At 44.5% G+C, this 21,108-nt stretch overlaps 1 protein-coding gene across 2 annotated transcripts in view; it reads left to right on the top strand.

Annotated features, from left to right (window-relative positions):
* Nucleotides 1–21,108, top strand: part of bcam (basal cell adhesion molecule (Lutheran blood group)) — a 49,371-nt gene that overhangs the window by 13,878 nt on the left and 14,385 nt on the right. For both annotated transcript variants that reach the window (XM_086154029.1, XM_086154028.1), the window contains exons 2-3: nt 20,248–20,372; nt 20,837–21,053. In XM_086154029.1, the coding sequence (XP_086010155.1) occupies nt 20,248–20,372; nt 20,837–21,053 (342 nt within the window). The remainder of the gene's footprint in view (nt 1–20,247; nt 20,373–20,836; nt 21,054–21,108) is intronic.

Here is a 21,108-nt window from a genome sequence, read left to right as displayed (position 1 = left end):
CGCCCCCCCCCCCCCGCCTCTCCTTCCTGTTCTTCCCCATCCGCCCCGCCTGTGTTACACCTGCACGGACAAGCTTCAGCCCACCGTAAATGTCAAACTTTGCCCCCCCCAGGCCCTCCATGCAAAAACTGGAATGTGTGTAACTCTATCCTCTGTGCTACTAATGTTCAGTGTCGTCCCATTGACATTTAGGGATATATTGACTCAGAGGACGTACTCCAAACTGAGAAGTGACTCAAAGCGATGCGATATCGGACACGCTGTTTGGTGTGACGCAAACAGGGGGGGGGTCTAAACAGAATTAAAAAAGTGTCACGTTTGCTTTTTTTATCTTTTATCTCGTGCCTACTGCGTGTGTTTTTGTGTTCCTGACTGTGTGTGTGTGTATATGTCACAAAGAATGAAAAGCATGTGGCACCAGATCCGGATACAGTCACAAGATTGCAGAGCTCCGGTTATATACGGAATGCATTTCAATAAATTCTTTCACTCCTAGATGTTTTTCTCACATCTTATCAAAGTTAACCGCGGTACGGTATGGACTGCATTCCTTTCTGATGTCATTTTCGATCGAGGAGTTATAGGAAAAAAAAAAAAACATCTCGTGCTGTTTTTTTTTCCTTTCTTTTTTCACGCTCACAATCTCACCCGTCTTTATACTCCAATTTTGGGATTCCTCCCGGAGACGCCAGGTCAACGCGGCTGCTGATAGGTCGGCATCATCGACCCTTCTTTGAAAAAAAAAAAACAATGGCGCAGATTTTCTCAAAAACCTTCTGCATGTCCCGCAAACGCCAGTTTGTTTCGGCGCCAAAGCCCCTCGGATGCAGGGCTAGGAGAACAAGCTAGATCTTTATCTGGCGATGTATTTCACTCAGTTCGGAAAGTAGGCGGAACAATGAATGGCCTTGTTACGTCGTGACTGATGCGTTAGCGCTTTAAGTGACGCACCGCTTTCTTATGCGTGTTTCCGACTGGGAATGCTGTCGGTCGTCGCACATTCAGTCGGCCTCTTGTCTCGATCGTGAGGTGAAAGGTCTCGACCCGCTGAAAATCATATTTACGTCACTTTGGTTTGCTCATCTTGCAAAGTCATGTTTCAGAACCCCCTTGTCCGGATAATTGGGTTTATCCAAACGTATGCGCAACGCCCATTCATTTCAAATCGAACCGTCAATATTAAAAGTGGTATTTTTACATGAAAATGTATTGGTCAAAAACTTTTAACTCAATATTATAACAATTTAGCTTTTTCTGATGAGATATTTGTGTCTAGAGTGACTCATTAAACCGGTTTCTCTTTGACTCTAGTGCACTGAGAAAAAAAAAGGAAATGCGCCAGTGCGGGAGGGAATAATAATATATGAAAAGGCGATGGGAATCCCAACGGGTGAGGAAAGGCTTTTTTTTTTTTTTTTTTTGTGTAAATGAGGACGTATAAGTGAATGTGTTAGAGGGCACGAGAAGTTTAAAAGCACTTACCATCACTTGTGAGACGCACCTGATACCAGACTTAATTGTCAGTCCCATTAAACTCCATTTCCATCTCCCTTGTCTCCACGGTAACCGATTTCCGCGGGGGAGGGGTTTCACTACTAAACTGAGCGCGGCCGGAGATCCACCTCACCCACGAGAAGTCATTTCAAGTCGGCACAGAAGGCGTCAAAGTATATCTTTCTCTTTGGAACGTTCAAGTTTTAAAAAAGAATTTTATTTGACACACACACTTCCATAGCTTCAGTACTTTTGCAGGGCCTACATAAATATCTATCACGTCTACAGCGGCATCTATCACTGGCATCAATCACATCTATAGCTGCATTCGTCCGGCATATGTTAGAATCTGTCACCTCTACATTGGCATTAGTCACTTGTACCTTGGTATCAATCGTTTCTTTATTTGTATCCATCCAGTCAACAGTATGAGGTCTAAAGAGGAATCAATCAAGCCTATATAAATATTTATTACATATATTTAAGCAACTGTCTATATTGGAATCAATAGTGGAATTCTATATGTATAGTTGGACTGACGAGCCCTCGGATTTGAGTTCTCAGCCACAAGTTTGTAGTTTGACACCCTTTCCCAATGCTGTTAATGGTCAAAGAAACACAATTGTGCGCCGATTCTCAAAGAAACTGCAGTTTTTTTAATAAAATGGTCGGTACGGACTGGCTGGGGCACGGCGAAAACAACGGCGGGCATCGTTTGCGTGTCTCGTACCGGCAGTTTTATTGGCACCGGAAGTCGCGTCAACTCTACGTCAACAAAAATTGTTCCCCTACCTGCTTCAAGCTCTTCTCCGGCCCACCTCTGTTTTCCCTCCATTGACGAGAACATCCCCGCTGCGGATGACGTCCGTCTCGCGGGACAAAACCCCGTCCCACCCCCCGCCGCCTCACCCACTTCCATTATCAAACACCCGCGTCCGTATCTTCCATCGCCCGGAGGTGCGGGTCTGTGCAGGTCGAGACGTGCGGCGTTTTGTCTCTGGGGTTCAGCACATTCCAGATACTATCGGCAGGCTTTGGTTAGCTTAGCTGATAGCCATCTCAGATGGGGCAGTCAGTCATTTAGCAGACAATGACGGATGTAGCTCGGTGCTCTCGGATGAAAGAGTCGCAGCGCGGGTGCGACCTTAACGGGATAAGACGTGTGCCATGTCGGGCGGTCCTGACAATTACCCGGCCAGGCAATTATTTTTGAATGCCTTTCACAGATTTGCCAGATTATGGGAATCAGTCAAAATGACAAGGGGATTTGAATATTTAAATCACAGCTTCTTTGCCCCTAATTATTTGTCCTGTTGTCTCCAGTTTCATTTCTAATCACATCATCAGCCAAGCAATGAATAATAATCAAACAGCCCGTAATGAACGTGAAAAAAGAATCGCAGATTGGAATTTTTTATGAGGACAGGAATAATGTACCTTTGGTAAGTCTCCACTGAGGAGGCCCTTGATGTGTAAATGAGCTTGACTTTTTTTTTTTTTCACCAATTCTGAAAAATGTCCAATTTGCACGAAGCGGACGCATTAAAAAGTCACAGCTCGGAATTGAAATTATCCGCAGCTGACATTTCCTCTCGCCCTAACTCTGTGGTTTTCGCTTTCGAGCGTTAGCTCTACAACCACTTTTTATCAGGTATCTCGCGGACGCCGTTTATGCCCGTGTGTATCGCCCCCAACTTGTAATCCCACCTTGAGCGATTTTCTTCCCCCTGCCGGCTCCGTGTCAGCAGCCTGACTTTGACGGCGAGCCACAATTTATTTGTCTGTCTCGGTGAAACCCCCCCCCCCCTGCTGACATACTGTCGAACAATCAATAATAATGCGACCCTGCCTATCTGCCCCGCCTGCCTGCCGGTTTAGTTATTCGGCCCCTGGCCTGCGCTGCCGACACCTCTGACTCGGCCCCGGGGCCCCCCGGCTCCCCTCCCCTCCCCCGACGCCCAAGTTCACCGGTAGCAGCAACATTAACCCGCGTCGGGAAACCGTTTGAATTTCAATCCGGCCTGTTTGCACTCCAGGTTTGTCATCGTCGCCGTGACGATAAGCGAGGAACGACGTCTGGCGTCAGACTCAAAACGCGCGCACATAGTGGCGTCTGTTTCCTGCCCAGGATTTACGTTAAAATATGTGCACATAATGTGTGATATGTGTGCCACGTAAACTATGCGCTTGCCCTGTACATGATATTTGAAATATGCTTACTGGGTGTGTAAAAATGTATGCATATGTGTGTGTGTGTGTGTGTCTCGGCCATGTACGGACAAGCGGAGGCTGTCGCTATCTCCTACGTCTCTGGCTTATCTGCCCGCCTGTCTTGAAGTGTTTGGTGCAGAAAATAGAAGCGACCCTCTGGGAAAAGAATTCACCCACGTTTCCCCACCAACTTGAAAAATAAACGCGTGACAAAATAGCCCGAGACGGCGGTTGGGGGATAACGTGACGTGACGCGAATATTGATCAGCTGCATTTCTAATATCTGAACACGGGACCCGGTTTGAGATCGGGGGACGGATTCTGACTGTGTTCAACTGACGCTACAAATATTGCGGCGTTTGTGTGAACATTTTTTTTGTGTTTTCTTAAGAGAATCTCCCCCGCGGCTCGCAATATGGTTGTTAGGGAGCCTCTCAACCGGTCGTACAGCAGCCAGTCAGCCAGCCAGCCATGTGGGTTCCCTCTCCACTCTAATTAAACTCACCGTGGTTCCAAACTTCATCCGGGGGAGACACAACCTCAGTACCAGACTGTCAGCTGTTGCCAAGATTGTGTGTGTGTGTGTGTGTTGTGAAAAAAAGTGGTAGAGATGGGGCTCATAACCATATTTACTTCCAATTTAAGTCTGTCGCATAGCGGACTGTGTCAAGAGAGGCGAGAGGCAGCGGGGCGGGAAAAAAAAAAAAAGAAGAGGAGCGCGGGAACGCAGACGAATAGGGATGGCAGACGATGTAATGCTTAAACTTAAGGGGAAAAAGGGAAAAAATAGAAGAAAATGAAGAGTGGTGGTAATTAACTCAGCATTGTTAAAGGGGATCCGGGAGGGGTTATTAGGTAGCATACTTTTTGACTGTTCACCTTTTAGTCAGTTTCTACGCGGGAGTTCCTTTATTGAAAACAATGTGCAACCACACACACACACACACACATAGCAGTCCACGGCATGCGGTTCTCCAGAAGGCTTGGGGTGTCTGTGCCAGTAGGCTTGTGACCGCGTCTGCTTGCCAGCCAAGCCAGCGTTTGTGAGTGTACTGACGTGTGACTTTGTAACCCCCCCCAACACACACATACACGCTTACCGAAGTTCATCGAAGCATGATAAGTTAATCCACCATAATAGGCAAAAAGACAGAAACTCTGGGAGAAGGGGAGGGGGGGGGGTTGGAGGTGGGGCATGAAATAGAGAGTGTGTGTGTGTGTGTGTGTGTGTGTGTGTGTGGCTGTGTGTGCGGTATGCCAAGGGGGTTGGACTACAGGTTTAGGGCCAGACGGAGCGTTCTAAATCTAAGGCTTATACTCTGTTGTGGGATAGCGGGAGCTGATAAGCAGACAGCTCGTTGCATTTAGATAAAATACCAGGTTTTGACCCCCCCAGCAACACCCACGATCTCCCACCCCTGCAAGGATTTCCATCAAGGGGGAAGGAAAGAGGAGGCGAGTGCTGACTGTCAATTAGCGTAGGTTGTCTAGAGAGCAGGAAACCTTTTGTTGGTGGTAAGTTTCTTGGTTCACAGTATGCTGTACTTCTCCAACCCCCCCCCTGCTGAGTGTTGCCAGTGTTAACACTGTATTAGTCTGAGATGGGATGGAGAAGAAAGGGAGGACAGGTGAAGGGATCGTCCTGGGATGGCGTCGGTGGGGGGGGTCGGGTCTTACCCATCCTGTCTGAAGGTGTTAACCCCATCTCGCCATCCTTTGATAAGCCCGCATTTTGCCTCTGCCCGCCAAACAGCGGTGGCGGCACACCCTTACACACCCTCACACACACACACACATACACATATTTGATCCCAGTCAAGCTTTCGCATCCACGCCCTCACGCCCCTTTCATTCTCCTTTGCCCATATCTCCCTGCCAGTATGTTTACCCCTTCTTCTATCCCTCTATCTGCCTCACACACTGGGGCTTAACCAGCGCACCGAGCGGAGCAGCTTGATTTTTTCCTTTTTTTTTTTTTTCTTCTTTTTCGGCTTGGTATGAAAGGATAAGCGACGAGAGTAGAGGGGAAATGAAAAGGAGGAATGATTCAACGTGGGCCCCCCCAGCGGCCTGTTATCTCATTGCAGAGCGGTGTACCGGCTTGACATGCCCGACTGGCCTGCGCCCCTTCAGGGTCGCCCTTCACCCCCTTATAAGACCCCCTTTATTCAGCGAGTAAGCTCCAATTTCTGCTGGGGCATTAAAAAAAAACTAGGGAATTCTCCGCCGTGCGCCAACACTCCGCATGCGTGCGTCCGAAACTTTGAAGAGGCTTGCATCCGAATCCCCAACGCGTAGCCTTGTTAGCTGCTAGTTATAAAGTGATGTTCACTGATAATGGAGGCTAATGGGGGAGGTGAATATCCATTTGTTCCAGCATTTTCCCCCTATTCCGACCCTCTCGCGTCGTCCCAGGCGGGCATGAGACGAGGGCTTCGAGTGGGAGCCGCTGTCAGCTTGAAGTGGTCAGGATGGTTCGCTCTCCGCCGCCAAAATGAAGGCTCATTAAGAAGTGAAGCGTAGGAGAGATTTCAAAATGAGACGGTTGGAGTGCTGCTAGGCTCCGACTGAGGGTGAATGAGAAACAAGATAGAGGACGGGTGGAGGAGGGGTGTGTGCGGGTGCCGATTAAGGAGAAGCAATAGAAAGAAAAAAAAAAACAGACAGAAAAATATATGCAGTCCAGATGTCAATTCTTTCATCAGATAGATGCAAAAGAAAAAGAAAAATGCAAAAGAAAAAATGAAAAAATGCAAAAGAAAAAAAATGCAATTCTCTGATCTGATCACTGTTTTACCATTGTTTAATAAATGTATAACTTCCACTGCTATATGGTTGGGATGAGCCCAAGACTGAACTACTCTGTTTTTCATGGTCCAAATGAATTCCAAAATATACAATTTTTGGCTATATTTTAGTTAGTTATATAGTTCATCTAAATGTAACATACCGTACAGCAATCCAATCAGGTCCTCTACTCATAAAACATTTAACTCGAAATTTGTCTCTTTATCGTTAAAGAAATATCATCACCCTCTTAAAATAATCGCCAAATTCATTTTTGCAGATTTTTCAGGAAACACAAAAAACTGAGCCATTTGACACACTCTTGACATAGGCAATTTCTACTAAAGGGGTAGAATGGCACAATCTGTTTCACTGAGGATGTTGGCAATTTTGCCAATGGTGGTCAGCATCATGAGGAGATGATTTAGGCAAAAAAAACATTTTTGTGAAAAAATGACGATTATTTTAAGAGGGTGACGATATGGTGAATTCTGCTAAAATCTGCCGACTGACACAACTGGTTATAATGCAGTCGTATCGTCTCCAAATCACATGAACAGGGGTTTGTAAAACAACAAAAAAAAAAAAAAAAGGTTTTGGACCGTGTGAAGAGACCCATGCAAACATTAGGAGAACATGCAAACTCCACACAAAAAGGCCCTCTGTTGGAATCAAACCAAAAACCTTGTTGCTGCCAAGTGGAAACGGAATCCGCTGCGCCAAATAATTACAAGAATCCACTGTTCAAAATATTGCTTTCTGGTTTTTCATATGACACACTAACAATGTGTTAGCTTCTGATCAACAGCTAGTTTGCAAAGCGGACACGGCATTTCTCCGTCGCTTGCTCGGCAGAGAGGCAGGAAGTAAAGCAAACCGTAGAAACTAGAATGATATCATCATGGTTTCGCATTGAAAATAAAACCTGGTGATAATGTTTCACAGACCTGCAGTTTTACTAATTGTTATCAGCCAGGAGGCGAGGGATTAGAGATGCTTCTTAACTTTAACGTGCCGACATTGTTTTCCATCATTAACAGGCTTTCAGATGTAAATTTAGGTAAATGATGTTATTGTTTTTTGTGTGTGCGTGTGTGTGTGTGTTCCGAGAACAAAAGAGGTTAATCCAGATTAGAGTTCAGTGAATGTAGAAACCTGATAGTTAGCTTATATTAGCAAGCTGATGAAGCTAAGCGTGTTAGCGGCCCTGTGTTATTTACCACTAGCGCCTGCGTGCCAACTCCACTTCAGCTTGTGGAGTGTGTGTGTATGTGTGTGTGTGTGTGTGTGTGCAACCCCCATCCAGCTTACATACCCTTTGTTTGGGCAACAAAACACCTGGCTGCCAGAATTCAGCAGGAGATGACTCAGGGCAGGAAGTATTGGGGATGATGATGTGTTTGAGGAGCCAAGCTGTTGTGATATGAAGGGCAGGCAGGTGTGTTTGTCAATGTAACACTGCTCATAATGTAAATAGGTTACTGTAAATAGACTGGCCTTTCCATATTATGGTCAACATCCCAACACGCTGCCGAACATACCGCTCGCGGTCACTTGAGACGCCATAAGGGATATACGTTGGCCCACTTCCACCTCTTTCTCACCTTTCAAATTATCTGCAACACTCGACCATGACCCTCCCCCGCCACCAACATCAACATCCCTTAAGCAAATGTACATAGGTGTGTTTGTCAATCTAAATCTTATTCAAACACACCGGAAGGCGAGTGTATGCTTAAAGCCCCCCCCCCCCCCCCCTACGTATACGTAAACAATGGATGAAATGGACGCAGTCCGGCGGGGCTTTTATGACCGTACCAGGGCAGGGGAGCGCCGCGCATTTATCTGCTCTGAAAAACGATGTTAGGAATGAATTGATTCAAGGATCGTTGCGCGGGGAGGGGGAGGCGACATTTTGTCTCAACCCTTTTAGTGAGATTAGCCGTCGCTCTATGGCCCTCCCCTTCCTTTTCTTTTTTTTTTTTTAACAATTTTATACTGACTCAGCCTCTCTGACAGACAGCAAAGATTTTTTTTTTTCCCCCTCCCAGCCGCATAGGAAAACAGGGGTGAAAGCAGAACTTCGTTATCTATTTGGGGAATCAATTCTGTGAGAAAAGGGACGGGCGGACGGGATGACAAAGATGCCAAGGAGTCACGAACTGGCAGCTGGTCTGCGGAAGTTGGGCAGGAAAGAGCTCCCATGTTTGGTTTCCGCTATCTGGTGAGAGGGTTTGATAATTAACTGCGATACAGAACAGCGGGATGACCTGCAATTTAATGCAGATTAAGCTATTTCCACTGCAGTTCAATGCCAGATGTAATTTGGCGTAAGTGGGCTTGTGCAGTGGAAGTGTTCAGAGTAGCTTTTTATTGTTACTTGTGGCCCAAGGAACCACAAAAACTCAGCATCAAATGCCTTTTCCTTCCTTTCTTTTGAACATCACCTGCAAAGAAAGAGAATCAACGTTTTTTCGGGTGTCTGACTTTGTAGGTCAATGTATTTCAAGGGAAACTACATTGTTTTTGGACCTAAATCTCAGTTATGGGATGTACCATTCACTCTCTTGAACCAGGGGTGCAAATGTGGGTCGGTTTAGATGTCTGGAGAGCAGTATTAGCGATGCAAAAACTTTGATTAATTTTGCTTGATATTGCCCATGTGTGTTTATGCGCTGCGGTAACTGCATCAAAATAACCAGGTTCATGGCAACAATCTGATTTGCACACACCTTTGTAGTTCAATAGCAGAAAAGAAAACGGGTTTAAATGAGTTAGAATAAGCGAGATTTCTCAAAAAGTGCCTCACTTAAAACACAATATTGTGTTTATCGGATTTCTTATAATCTGATTACAGCTTTTATCCGATAAAGGATATCCGATTGCGTTGTTTACTCCATCGCAGAAATAATCCGCTCACTCCGCGGATCCGGTGATGACTTGTTGGGTATATTTATTCCGCATTTTGGATTTTGTGAAATTCCAATACCTTCCAAATGCAAAATGGAACCATTGAAATTGCCCAAAGTATAGGCCCGTCGTCTTAAGCACACGAGAGAAAAATCGTCCGTAAATGATTTTACACGCTAGAAATACTGCCATACTTCTGCAGTTTGCTACCGGTATTGTGAATTGTCGCTTTGTTTAGTTCACTTTGTTGTGTAACACCACTAGAAAGTGTATTACGCCAGGACAGCACCGGTTAGCGCTAGCGTTTACGCCCGATCCATCCATCTTTGCAGGGCAGGTCTTATGGGCTCTGGAGACGACTTTATAATCTTCTCCGCGCCCGTCCTCATCGAACGGGGCCTCATTAGAATAACCCATTACGGATGCCGGTAAAATTTGCAGCAACATATGCATGCAGATTGTCTCTGTGACAAACACTCAAGCCCATTAAAGCAAGTCATTTACCGTGATCGATATGTAGGAAAGTAGGGGCGCGGTGGTGATGGGCAGAGGGAGATATAGAAAAGACACACACTTCTTTTTTCTGCGGTGTTTCCACCATTTTCCGCTCATCCCCTCCTCTTTATTAGCAAACTAAGCAAGTGAGCTTACAGTTTTTGGCCGATGGGGAAACCGCCATTTCCCGTCTGCATAGGTTTTATGCTTCTGCCGCAGGGTACTTTGGGAAAGGTGCGCGGGTGGGAGACTGTGGGGTCGGGGTGGCGTGGGGAGGTTAATTGGAAGGCCTGAGGCAAGAGGGTTGGCAGGAAGAGGTGAAAGACAGTGTTGAAGATGACCATATTGGCACCAGGAAACATGAAATTTTAACGTCATGTCTTGTCGCTGCTCCCTTCGGTGATACCCAATGATTGGCCTCTCTTTCTCTCTCGCACCGGATATCACCCCTCTCCGAAAGGTGAAAAAAAATGAAAGGGGGAGTAACCGGTGGATCGTCTCTGTTTCGTGCCCTCGGATTAGAAAAGTAATGGGATTTTTTTTTTTCTTTTTTAGCCCCCCGACGTGAGGTCCAGTCGGAGAGAGATGCTAGCTCTTGTCGTTCTAACTCCCCTTTAATGGAGTCACATTTAATGGCGCCAGATTGTGTCCGCTAAAACATATTAGCTTTTAGAAATTGCCCGGGTATTCTGTTTGAGAGATGAGTTCCATTTACCTCAGTTATCTCTAATGGGGGGACACTCAAAGGATCCTCCAGTTTATCAGCGGGACAATATATCAAAGCTACTTTCTTTTTTTTTTTTCACCGCGGCACTTTACGCGACACTGAAACTTACAAGATCCCGTGCATTGGCGGCTCTTTTTATTATTTCATTATGAAATGTGTGATTTTTTTTTTTTGGTTTGGTTTTCAGCAGTGAAGTGGGTGACTGTCAGCAGAGTCAGTTGATATTCCGCTTTGGTTAGATTGTTTATTTCTTTTTGGCATCTTCTTTGTCACATTCTTTGGTTTCAACAAATATCATCGTTGCCGTTTCATTTTGCATAATCAGGCTCTGACCCACGGACACTTTCCCCCAGTTTATACGCTAAATTAGCAAGAAATTGGTAGAAATAAAAATGTATTAAAACCAAATACATTTTTTTGTTGTAATGACAGAGACACACATTTGAAGACTCTTCAGATGATAAGGAAATTTAATAATTGTTGTAACTGCTAATTTTCTGCTCAAAGTTTTCCTTAATGTCGCTGTTCATCTTTCCCCGTTAAATTTGGTAACGCAAAAATAAATGTAAGTAAAAATTGGATCATCTGCAAAAAAAATTCCAGGAAATTGGTAATCACATCAGCAAAATCACAGAGAGAAAAAAAGGAAGAAATGTGTGCAATCTTTCGAAATATAATACTTGTGAAAATGTCAACAATTATGAGCTAAGAGAAATAATGATATTTATTGCAGGGTTAAAGGGGTTTGAGGCCAAACCGATTTCCTGATTTTCTGAGAGGGGCTCTTATCATGCAGCTCTCGAGTTTTTTGAATACATTTGTCTTATCATTCGGTCGACATGGCAACTGAGGAAGGGGGAATCTCCCGCTTGACAAAAGTGTCGTCCACACTGTTTAACTCCAGCCCCTAAAACTTGCCATGGGATGACACGACATACACACACACCAGTAAAACTTTTATTATTTGTAGAGCCTGCGCACGCATACACACACACACACACACACACACATATATACACATACACACACACTGTAGCGTTACCCCGGTGCCCTGTTGAGGTCAACACACACTCAGGGGTTCTGCATTTTACTCCGTCAACAGAGGGGTGCTAATATTGTTAGCTTTATGGCTGTGGGAAAGCAGTGTGTACGCAGGCTAACTGCTAACAGCCTCGTGTTTAACTCAGCCGCGTTGCGTCAACATCGAGTCGCCGGGAACGTCCGACCTCTTCCGCCCTCAAATCCCTCGCCTCCCCCCCGCCGCCCCCCGGTGCACCCCACCGTCTCTCGTTTTTCACATCAACTTCCAATTCCAAACGAGAGCGAGCGTATTCAAAATGCTAATCAATCGGGCCCTCAGCGGAAATGAAATTTGACATATAATTACAAAAAAAGAGAAACGGCCCTGCAGACTTCTGAGTAGTGAGCGCAAGGCAAAAGAATAAGAAGGTTCTTATCTTACGCATAAAAATCTGTGTTTTTGTTCAGACTCTTCGCCAGACATACTTTGCTTATTAAGACGCCGAGTGTTTGCGTGCTTCCTAAACCAGTTTGAACCCAGGTGTGTGCAAACACACGCGTGTGTGTGTGTGTGTGTTGCCACAGGCTTCCAGGTGTGATTTTTTTTCAGTGAATCTAATTTTTTTTTTCACGATTCAAGTCCAGACATCCCCTCTGCATCCCGTAATTGCGCCGCGAAGACCTAATGTGGGGCCTCCACGTTTCCGGGACGGGGTTTATCTTCACCTTTAATCAGGATAGAGAGGCGCGCGTGCACGCAGATATCAAGCGCAACCCACATCAAACGCACAGGAAGTCATTTAAAATGAGGGCCGAGCTCCATTCCAGAAATATTCCCTCCTCGTGTTCAGTATGTGTACACAAGCTTGCAAGAAGGGAAGGATATACGACCGATGTAAAACGCAAAAGCATAAAAGTAAATAAACATGGATTTATTCTGAGGAAGAGCTGGAGGAGAGGATTTCCGGAATATTTCTCGTAGTAGCAAATGTCAGCCCCTCCTAGAAAAGTCAAAAATTTACTTCAAAAATGTTCATTAAAACTTTGCACCTTATACGATAGCGAAAATAGCATATTATCAGTAGAGCAGTATTGACTTTTTACTGGAACCTCGGTTCTGATCAGGTTACTATGACCCAGAAAACTAAAAGGGGTGGGAGGTTAAAATCAAGTAGGCAGATAAATCTGTACGATTATTTACTTTTTCAATCAATTTTTTCCACTTAAATAAAAGAGTTTTGTCACATAAATCATGCCCAACGGGGAAAACTGGTAATTATGGTCCACAAAAACTGGAAATGAGTCAATCTGGCCTGGTCATCACGTGATTGCGAGATCCCACAGTGACACATGGCTGAACTGTTTGGACTGGTTTGTGATTCAGACACGGTTATTACACGGTAATAGAGCATGTATGAAATGCAGGAGCGACAGAATGTTTTTGCTTTGTTTGCTTACCTTATCATTTCTGGCCAAAGCCTCTGCAATTTTATGAAAATCTTTTCTTGTAACACTTAATGTGTGTGTGCGTGTGTGTGTAATAACAGTGTATTACATTTTCCTTCTAAATCAGCACATCTTTATCAAAGGTCAACACCATTTTTGCAATATTTTAACTTTTTTTTAAAATCTGATTTATTATGATCATCCCCATGGAAACCGTCATCTGCGCCCCATTCTTCCCTCCCGGTGCGGCGCCTCCTGCTGCAGGTCTTTTCACCCTCTGTGTGGCATTCATTGTTGCAGAGTGTGTGTGAGTGTGTGTGTGTGTGTGTGTGTGTATGTGTGTGTGAGGTTGTGTGCATGTGTCTCTTTCACCAGCTGCTGTTCCCTGCACTGCACCTGTTCTGGTCTCATCGGTCAGGAGTTGACGGTCTTCCAGGCCTTACATGGTACCACCCTGATACTGGCGGTCTGGCCTAGCCCGATTCCTACTTCATGCACACACACACACACACACACACACACACACACACACACACACACACACACACACACACACACACACAAACGTGCATATCAAGGAGCACTCACACACATATACATTCATTGGGTAATTCATCCTATGTAGAGCCCTGAATTTGACTGACTGAGTTACTAGCAGAATTATTTCTTTACAATACATGCAGGTATCCTCTTTTTGTTAGTCAACGCAATGTCCTCGGACCAACTTCCAAACAAGTTTGTTGTGTAAACGGATAAATTGACGCTGCGTAATTCCTCCCGTCCGGTCACATAGTCAGACGATCACATGACCCGCGAGAGAGCATGAAAGGCCTGTTAATTTCATTTTGGGAGTTCAATCTGGCTGGGAACATCAGGGGTTCATTCATTATGTCCTGTCAACGTGTGTGTGTGTGTGTGTGTGTGTGTGTGTGTGTGTGGCTGGGTGTTCGGCATGGCAACCCCTGACCATCGCAGCTCCCTGTTACCCCGCTTTGCCCGTATACACAGACATCATGAATCAAAAATAAATCAAATAACTTTCCCATTTTTAAATTTATAAATGGATAGAATGATTAAAAATCCCATCTTATCTAAATCCCAACTCAAGGGAAATTTCTTTACTTTTTCTGTGAATTCTTGTTAAAATCTTCTTCGAATTCTTGTTGAAATCTTCTCTTTCACCCCCGAGAGGCTCGCCGAAGCAGCAAGATCCCGTAGCGACTCTAATTGGCCTTCACCAAATCGGAAACCACCGGTCGCGGGATCGTAGAACAGGAGGAAGACAACAACAAACGAAAAAAACACCGTCGTACCGTGTTGTGTTTCGGAGGAACTCCGAAGGATGTTCAACAAACACCGCATACCGGTACATTTCAAACCCCACGACACCCTGAGACGAAAACTCGTGCAACCCAAAGACAAAACATCCAGGCATAAGATTGAGAATGTAGTGTATGCTGCCACTTGCACTGAGGATTGTGACGACGTCTACAGACAAAACAACCTCTGCGCAACCGGTTAGCCTAACACAGAAGAGCCACCTCTTCAGGACGGGACTCCACGCTCCACCTACACCTGAAGGACAAGGGCTATTTTCAAGACGGCAGTGTCCATATTCATCCCAAACTCATCTCTTAACCCCCAAAGTTGCTCCTTTGTCCCCAGCGAACAACACACCATTAATAGAACAACTCTCGTGGACCTACTTTCTGCAGATGAACCCTCCATTTCCATAACAAACCCTCATAACCTTGAACTACCCGGAACCCTGACAGTTATATTCGGAAACTCCCCTATAGGAAACTAGAGCTGAAGAAGCAGCTCGGATCGTGGGTCTTCAAGTGAAGAAATTCAAGTCCAGTTGCCACGACAAGATTTTAAAAAGAATTCACCGTGACATGGATGACTGAGAACCTCCACAGATTTACTTTTGTGTGAAAATTTCTGATGTTTTTTCGACATCTTTCCAAAGACCCATATGCGACCATTCCTCGTGACATTGAGGCTTTTACTTCTGTTTGCTTTGTCAACAGTTATACACTAATCCTGTTACAGCCAAGGTTGTTTGGGGCCACACACACACACACACACCCACACGGATATACACACATCCTTTAGAATCACATCGTTCTTCCTTCGTCCTTTGCAAACCATAGGATCCGTGTGGGACTTAACTTCACACACTTGTGTTGGAGCGAATCCACGTTTACCGGGAACCCTCGCATCCCCGAAACGAGCAGTTTGTTTTCCCCACCGTTGTCTTCATTCTCCATCACGCACGTTTTTTTGCTTGCCGGCTATTCAAGAATGCTGTTTGAGGACGGGGGTTGGATGGATGGATGGATGGATGGATGGATAGATGGATGGATGGATGGATGGATGGATGGATGGAGGAATAGACTGTTTTTGATGTCCAGAATAGGACGGTAGGTGGAGGGGAAAACACTGAGAGGGGAGGGGTTGGAATGGGGAAGTGAAGGGGGTGGGGGGGTCAGGAGGAGATCCAGCTGGTTCTTTTCATAATGAGGGGTTCACGTCTGTGTGTGTGTGTCTGAAAGAGATGTGATGCAGGCACAGACAGCCAAGCCTGCAGAAGGAGATGGGTATTGAAGACGGCTTCACATTAACTTTTCAGCAGACGCGGGACCGAAACGGTCTCCGGGTGTCCTCGCTCTGCTAGGCTGCCGCTTCTTCATCCTCCTCCTCTTTTTCTTCTTTTTTCACCCCACACACACTACACTTAACCAAGCCTTTTTGGTGTAGTTCTCATAAATATCACATGCATTATAGATACACTGTTAGAGAGAGTGTGTGTGTGTGCGTGTGTGTGTATGTGTGTGTGTGTGTATGGGGTCACCGTCCGACCATCTCGTTACCATCTGTCGTCCACGAACCCCATCACACGGCACCTCGCGTACACTTTCCCCTCGTTTTTGAGAAAGAAAAATCCGATTATCTGCCCCGCATTAGCTAACAAGACCCCCATGTTTCTAACTCACACACACTCACACACACACACATACACACACACACACACACACGCACACGGTGCTCCAGGCTCAGACAGGCCTCCCTAATAACGCTTTTAATTGGCCTGCTCCATCCGTCCAGCTGCCTTGGTGCTGCGGCCTGATTGATCACCCGACAACAAAACCCATTCTGAATGACATTGACAGATGCGTGTGTGTGTGTGTGTGTGTTCGAGTGTGTATGAAAGAGAAACAAGGCGAGATGTGACACGTGCGACCGGCTTTTTTTTTTTTTTTCAATTCCCCGGTAGCTCTGTTTACATGTAAGCTGCAACCTGGTGGTGAAAAACAAATCACACGCCTGTAAACACCCGAAACCATCGAGCGTCCCGACCCTCCTTTTTTTTTTTTGCAGTTTGTGCCGACACACTCCGCTGCGAAAGTTTGATTTATGGCGACCCCCCCACCTCCCCCCCACCCCCCCATCCCCATCAAGATCAAGCTTGAAAGACTGAAAGTCACACCTGAGTTACATTCCATTATAACATCTGGCAGTAAATTCGCATGAAATAAGTAACAAGGAGAAGTGACACGCACGTCTGCTTTTATTCTCTGAACAGGAAGTGAATGTTGGACTTGTTTTGAATTCGAAAAATTTTCATCGTCACCAAACTCTGGGGCTGTGACTGCCTTGCTTTATCGCTTATCCTGCACTCAGGGTCATGAGGGGGGTTTGGGGGCCGGAGTCGGTCTCAGCTGTCGACAGGCGGATCAGGGGATCATTCAGACAGGTTGCCAGTCGATAACAACATAGAGATATACTACTATTAGCATATCAAAGCAATAATAATAATACTATTACGTTCAGCGGCGGTTATTTAGATGAGTTTATTTATTTTGTTATATTATTATTAATAATAACAAAACATGTAATTATATGATTGTTATTACTGGTAATAGTATTAGTTGTACTATTATTATTACTGGTGCTATTATACTATTATATCACTATTTGGGAACTTTGGGGAAAAAAAAATCCCCCAAAATAATGGAAAGTCTTAAAGAAATTAAGTGGAATAAGAAAAAAATGTTCAAAGGGGTAAAAAAAAAAAAGCCAGAAATTTATCCTTTCCATTGATTTCCTCTAAAAAAAATCACTTGCCTGTGAGAAATAACCTAGTATATCTTTCAAAATGTACTTAAATGTAAATTGAAATTATTAAAAGAACAAATAGAAGCAAAAATGTGCTTAAAATTAGGGTTAGATTATCTTCTTTTTGTGCCTTAAAATCAGAAAGAAAACATTTAGAAACGATCAATTAATTACAAAATATTGTAGAAATTCGAAGAAAACCAAAAATTAACATTCAACATAAAAATGTTTTGAATTGAAAAATTGTATTTTTACATATATATATATGAATAAGTAAATAAAAAAATCATTAATGTCAGGTGGACAGCACTAAAGGTACTTGTCAAGTCCCTCTTTTTAGCCCCACATTTAACAACTGCAAGATGTTAAAATTCACAGGTAATCCAAGACATGGTATTTTTTAGCGTTGTCATGGCAACATGTCATTGGAGTAAAAACTCCAGGGCAATAGAGTGTTTTAAACATAGAGGAGAAAAAAGAAATGAATGTATATATTGTACATGCACTGTATATATACTGTATATACACTCGATTTTTGTGGGATCAACTCAGTGTGTGTGTCTGCGTGTGTGTGTGAGAGCGAGAGAGAGAGAAAGTGAGAGCAACACTGGGTTATTTCATCTCGTGGGGACGCTTTGCTGACCTTTGACCCCATTAGCTTTGTAGGTCGCAGTGTGGGGCCACACACACTCACACACACACACACACACACGGACACATGGTCCTAGCCTTCAAAACTTCCTTTCCCCTTCAATCCTTCTATCTTTCCTCACTCACTTTGCTTCAATCATTCCTTTCCTTCCTTCCTTCCTTCCTTCCTTCCTTCCTTCTTTCTTCCCCATTATTGCTCCCTCCTTTCCCACTTTCCTTTTCATTCCTTCCCTCCTCTCCTCATCGATTCCTTTTGCTTTCTATTTTTGCTTCCATCATTCCTGCATCTCTCTCACCTCCCTCCCTTCCTGCCATTCATTTATTTTTTTCCTCGACTCCTTTCCTTCCTTCCTCCCTCCCTCGTGTCCTACCTTTTTTCTTTATCATCCCCGCCCGTCACACCTCCTCTTTTCCTTCCTCATTTTTCATTCCTATATTTATTCTTTCCTCCCCGCTTCCTTTCTTCTTACCTCCTTCCCTTCCCTTTTTTCCTCTCTCCTCTTTCCTTCTTCTCTCTCTCCCTCCCGACAACAAGATGTCCTCACCCCCGACACACACAGACATACACACTTTTGCCCTGTTATTAAAGAAAACCAGCTCCATCAAACAACCAGGACTCGATTCCCAGGCGCCCCCCACACACACACACACACACTCACACACACACACTCTCCGCAGTTCCTCACAACATATCAATAATTTAAGTTTGTGAGTGTAAAGTGTATATTTTGTACTTTCGAAAATCTGTGACATTATTCAAGCATGTTTTACAGAATGCAGGATGTCCCGGCTCCTCCAGGAGGAACATCGTTCGGATGATTTTTTATACTTGACGTTTGCGCGGAAACTCGAATTTAGGCTTATTTAGTGTTTGTTTACCGTTGTTCCCTTGCTGTATGTCCCCATTTATCTCATTCGAGAGTCCGGCATTGTACAATAAATGGTAGCAGAAAGAGAGTGGCGCTTATTTTGTGAAAATGAGCCCACTTTCCCTTTACCGGAGTTATAACTCTAGTGAATATTGCCCGAATGACTTTATGGTTTCAATCGATGGTCCTCACCGCCGCGTTTATGGTTTCATTTAGACTAAAATAGATCGTAAAGCAAGGTATGATTCACCATGCTTAGCTCTCTGTCACGCTCAGCTCTATCTGACCCCAAGTTTTTTCTTTTTTAATAAAAATTGAGAAACAAATGGACATATTTGAGGGCGTCGTAAAAATGGGAGCCCATGAGGTCAAGGTGTTTTTGTCAATATGTTGTTGTACTTTTATAGCATCGGGCTCACAACAACTTCCCAATCTGGCTTCATTTGTTCCTCTGCCCAAAGATTTATGATGCTCTGTGCCGCTGCAGTGATTTCATTTGCCTTTTTTTTTCCTTCCTGCTCGTGTGCGGAGCCTCGCGGGCGCTCGGGAGCCGCCAAGTTTTTCACGGGTGGTCGTTACTCGTCACCTTTCAGGGGAACGATCTTCTAAGAAAGCCAGAGATGGGATTTGGAAAAGCTTGTTAAGTACGACGTGGTGACGAGTGGCTGCTCGAGGTCTGTTATGACTCCCGGAAATATGGAGTCACCCCAGGAAAACGTCTCCCCCTCGGTTCTCCACCTGGGAGTCACGTGATGATGGTTTTTCTGCAAAGCTTCGCTTTTGGAGGCACGTCGTTCCCCCCTGAGATGCCAGCTTCAGATTTTCCAAAGTGTTGGGAATCAGAGGGAAGCACAAAAACAAGCATATGAACATGAATCAGTCTTTAGAAATAAAATGTCCCCATATGAGGACACTGGATTTATATAAGTGTACCATGCTAATTGATTATTTATGACATATATTTAGCTTTGGTCTCTTGACCCCCTCCCCTCCCAGTGGACCTTTGCACCAAGATTAAACATTGCCTACTGGCGGGCATGTGGCGTTACGCCATTCAAAACATCCTCTACTTTTTTTTTTTGCCTCATTTGCGCTGTTTATCATTTGTTTTTCTGTGATTCTTAATTGCATTTTAAAGTTACAAGTATGTTGAACAAGAAGAGTTAACAGTGGGGAAGAACAAAAATCTCTGGAAGGGATTCAGCTCCTACCCTACCACCACAACTCTTGTTCTACTTTCTTGCCTGGAGTTTTTTTTTTTCATGATGAGACTTCAAAAATTGATTTACAATAAATAGATAAATGCTTCCCAATGTTTATCTCTAATTGAATTCACTTCAGTCGGGGTCAGTAAACAAAGGATAAATAGAATAAATCACTGTTTCAAAAGTAATTCAATTCATAAATCCATTTTAATGAAATAAAATAAAATTTCATTAAGCGGTTAATGTTAAATCACACAAATTATTATTGTTTATTTACAGACTTTTTTTTTTTCTTTCTTTTTCTCAACAGCATGCAGCGCTGTGACGGTGAATGTGTCTCCCAAAGTGGAGGTTTTAAAAGACAGCACGGCCAAACTTCCCTGCTCGTTTGACGCGTCGCCGCCGCAGTCCAACGCGGTCGTGGAGTGGTACCTCGTAAGTACTCCGATACTTCATTCCACGTATGTACACTGCTCAAAAAAATAAAGGGAACACTTAAAAAACACATCCTAGATCTAAATGAATGAAATATTCTTATGAAATACTTTGCTCTTTACAAGGTTGAATGTGCTGACAACAAAATCACACAAAAATGATCAATGGAAATCAAATGTATCAACCCATGGAGGTCTGGATTAGGAATCACACTCAAAATTAAAGTGTAAAAACACACTCCAGGCTGATCCAACTTTGATGTAATGTCCTTAAAACAAGTCAAACTGAATCTGTGTTGCTTCCTGAGTGGACACTATGATTTCACAGAAGTGTGATTGACTTGGAGTTACATTGTGTTGTTCAAGTGTTCCCTTTATTTTTTTGAGCAGTATACTTCCTAGGAGTTCCTCCTGTCGCTTCTTTTAATTTTTCTCCCTCTGTCGCTGCATTGTCTCTCCATTCAGGAAGATCAAGGGAGCAAAACGCGAGTTGCTTTCCGCTCCCAGGGCGGCGTGGGGAAAAGCGAGGCTAACACCCGTCTGACCGGCCGCGTCACCGTCGAGGAGGACTTCACCTTGACCATCACGTCAGTCCAGGCTTCGGACGAACTCACCCTCACCTGCGTGGTCATCGCCGGACCCGCCGGCACCGGAGAAGCCTCCACCAAGCTTAAAGTCTTCCGTGAGTCGGCCGCTCACACCCTGGAATTCATGGCTCGTCGTCGTCTGCGCGGCTA

The sequence above is a fragment of the Fistularia commersonii genome, chromosome 10 (assembly GCF_037954325.1).
Source record: "Fistularia commersonii isolate RoL2024-O1a breed Wild chromosome 10, RoL_Fcom_v1.0, whole genome shotgun sequence".
Classification (NCBI taxonomy): Eukaryota; Metazoa; Chordata; class Actinopteri; order Syngnathiformes; family Fistulariidae; genus Fistularia; species Fistularia commersonii.
The sequence above is the reverse complement of the archived record's forward strand: the minus strand, read 5'-3'. Positions and strand labels throughout refer to the sequence as shown.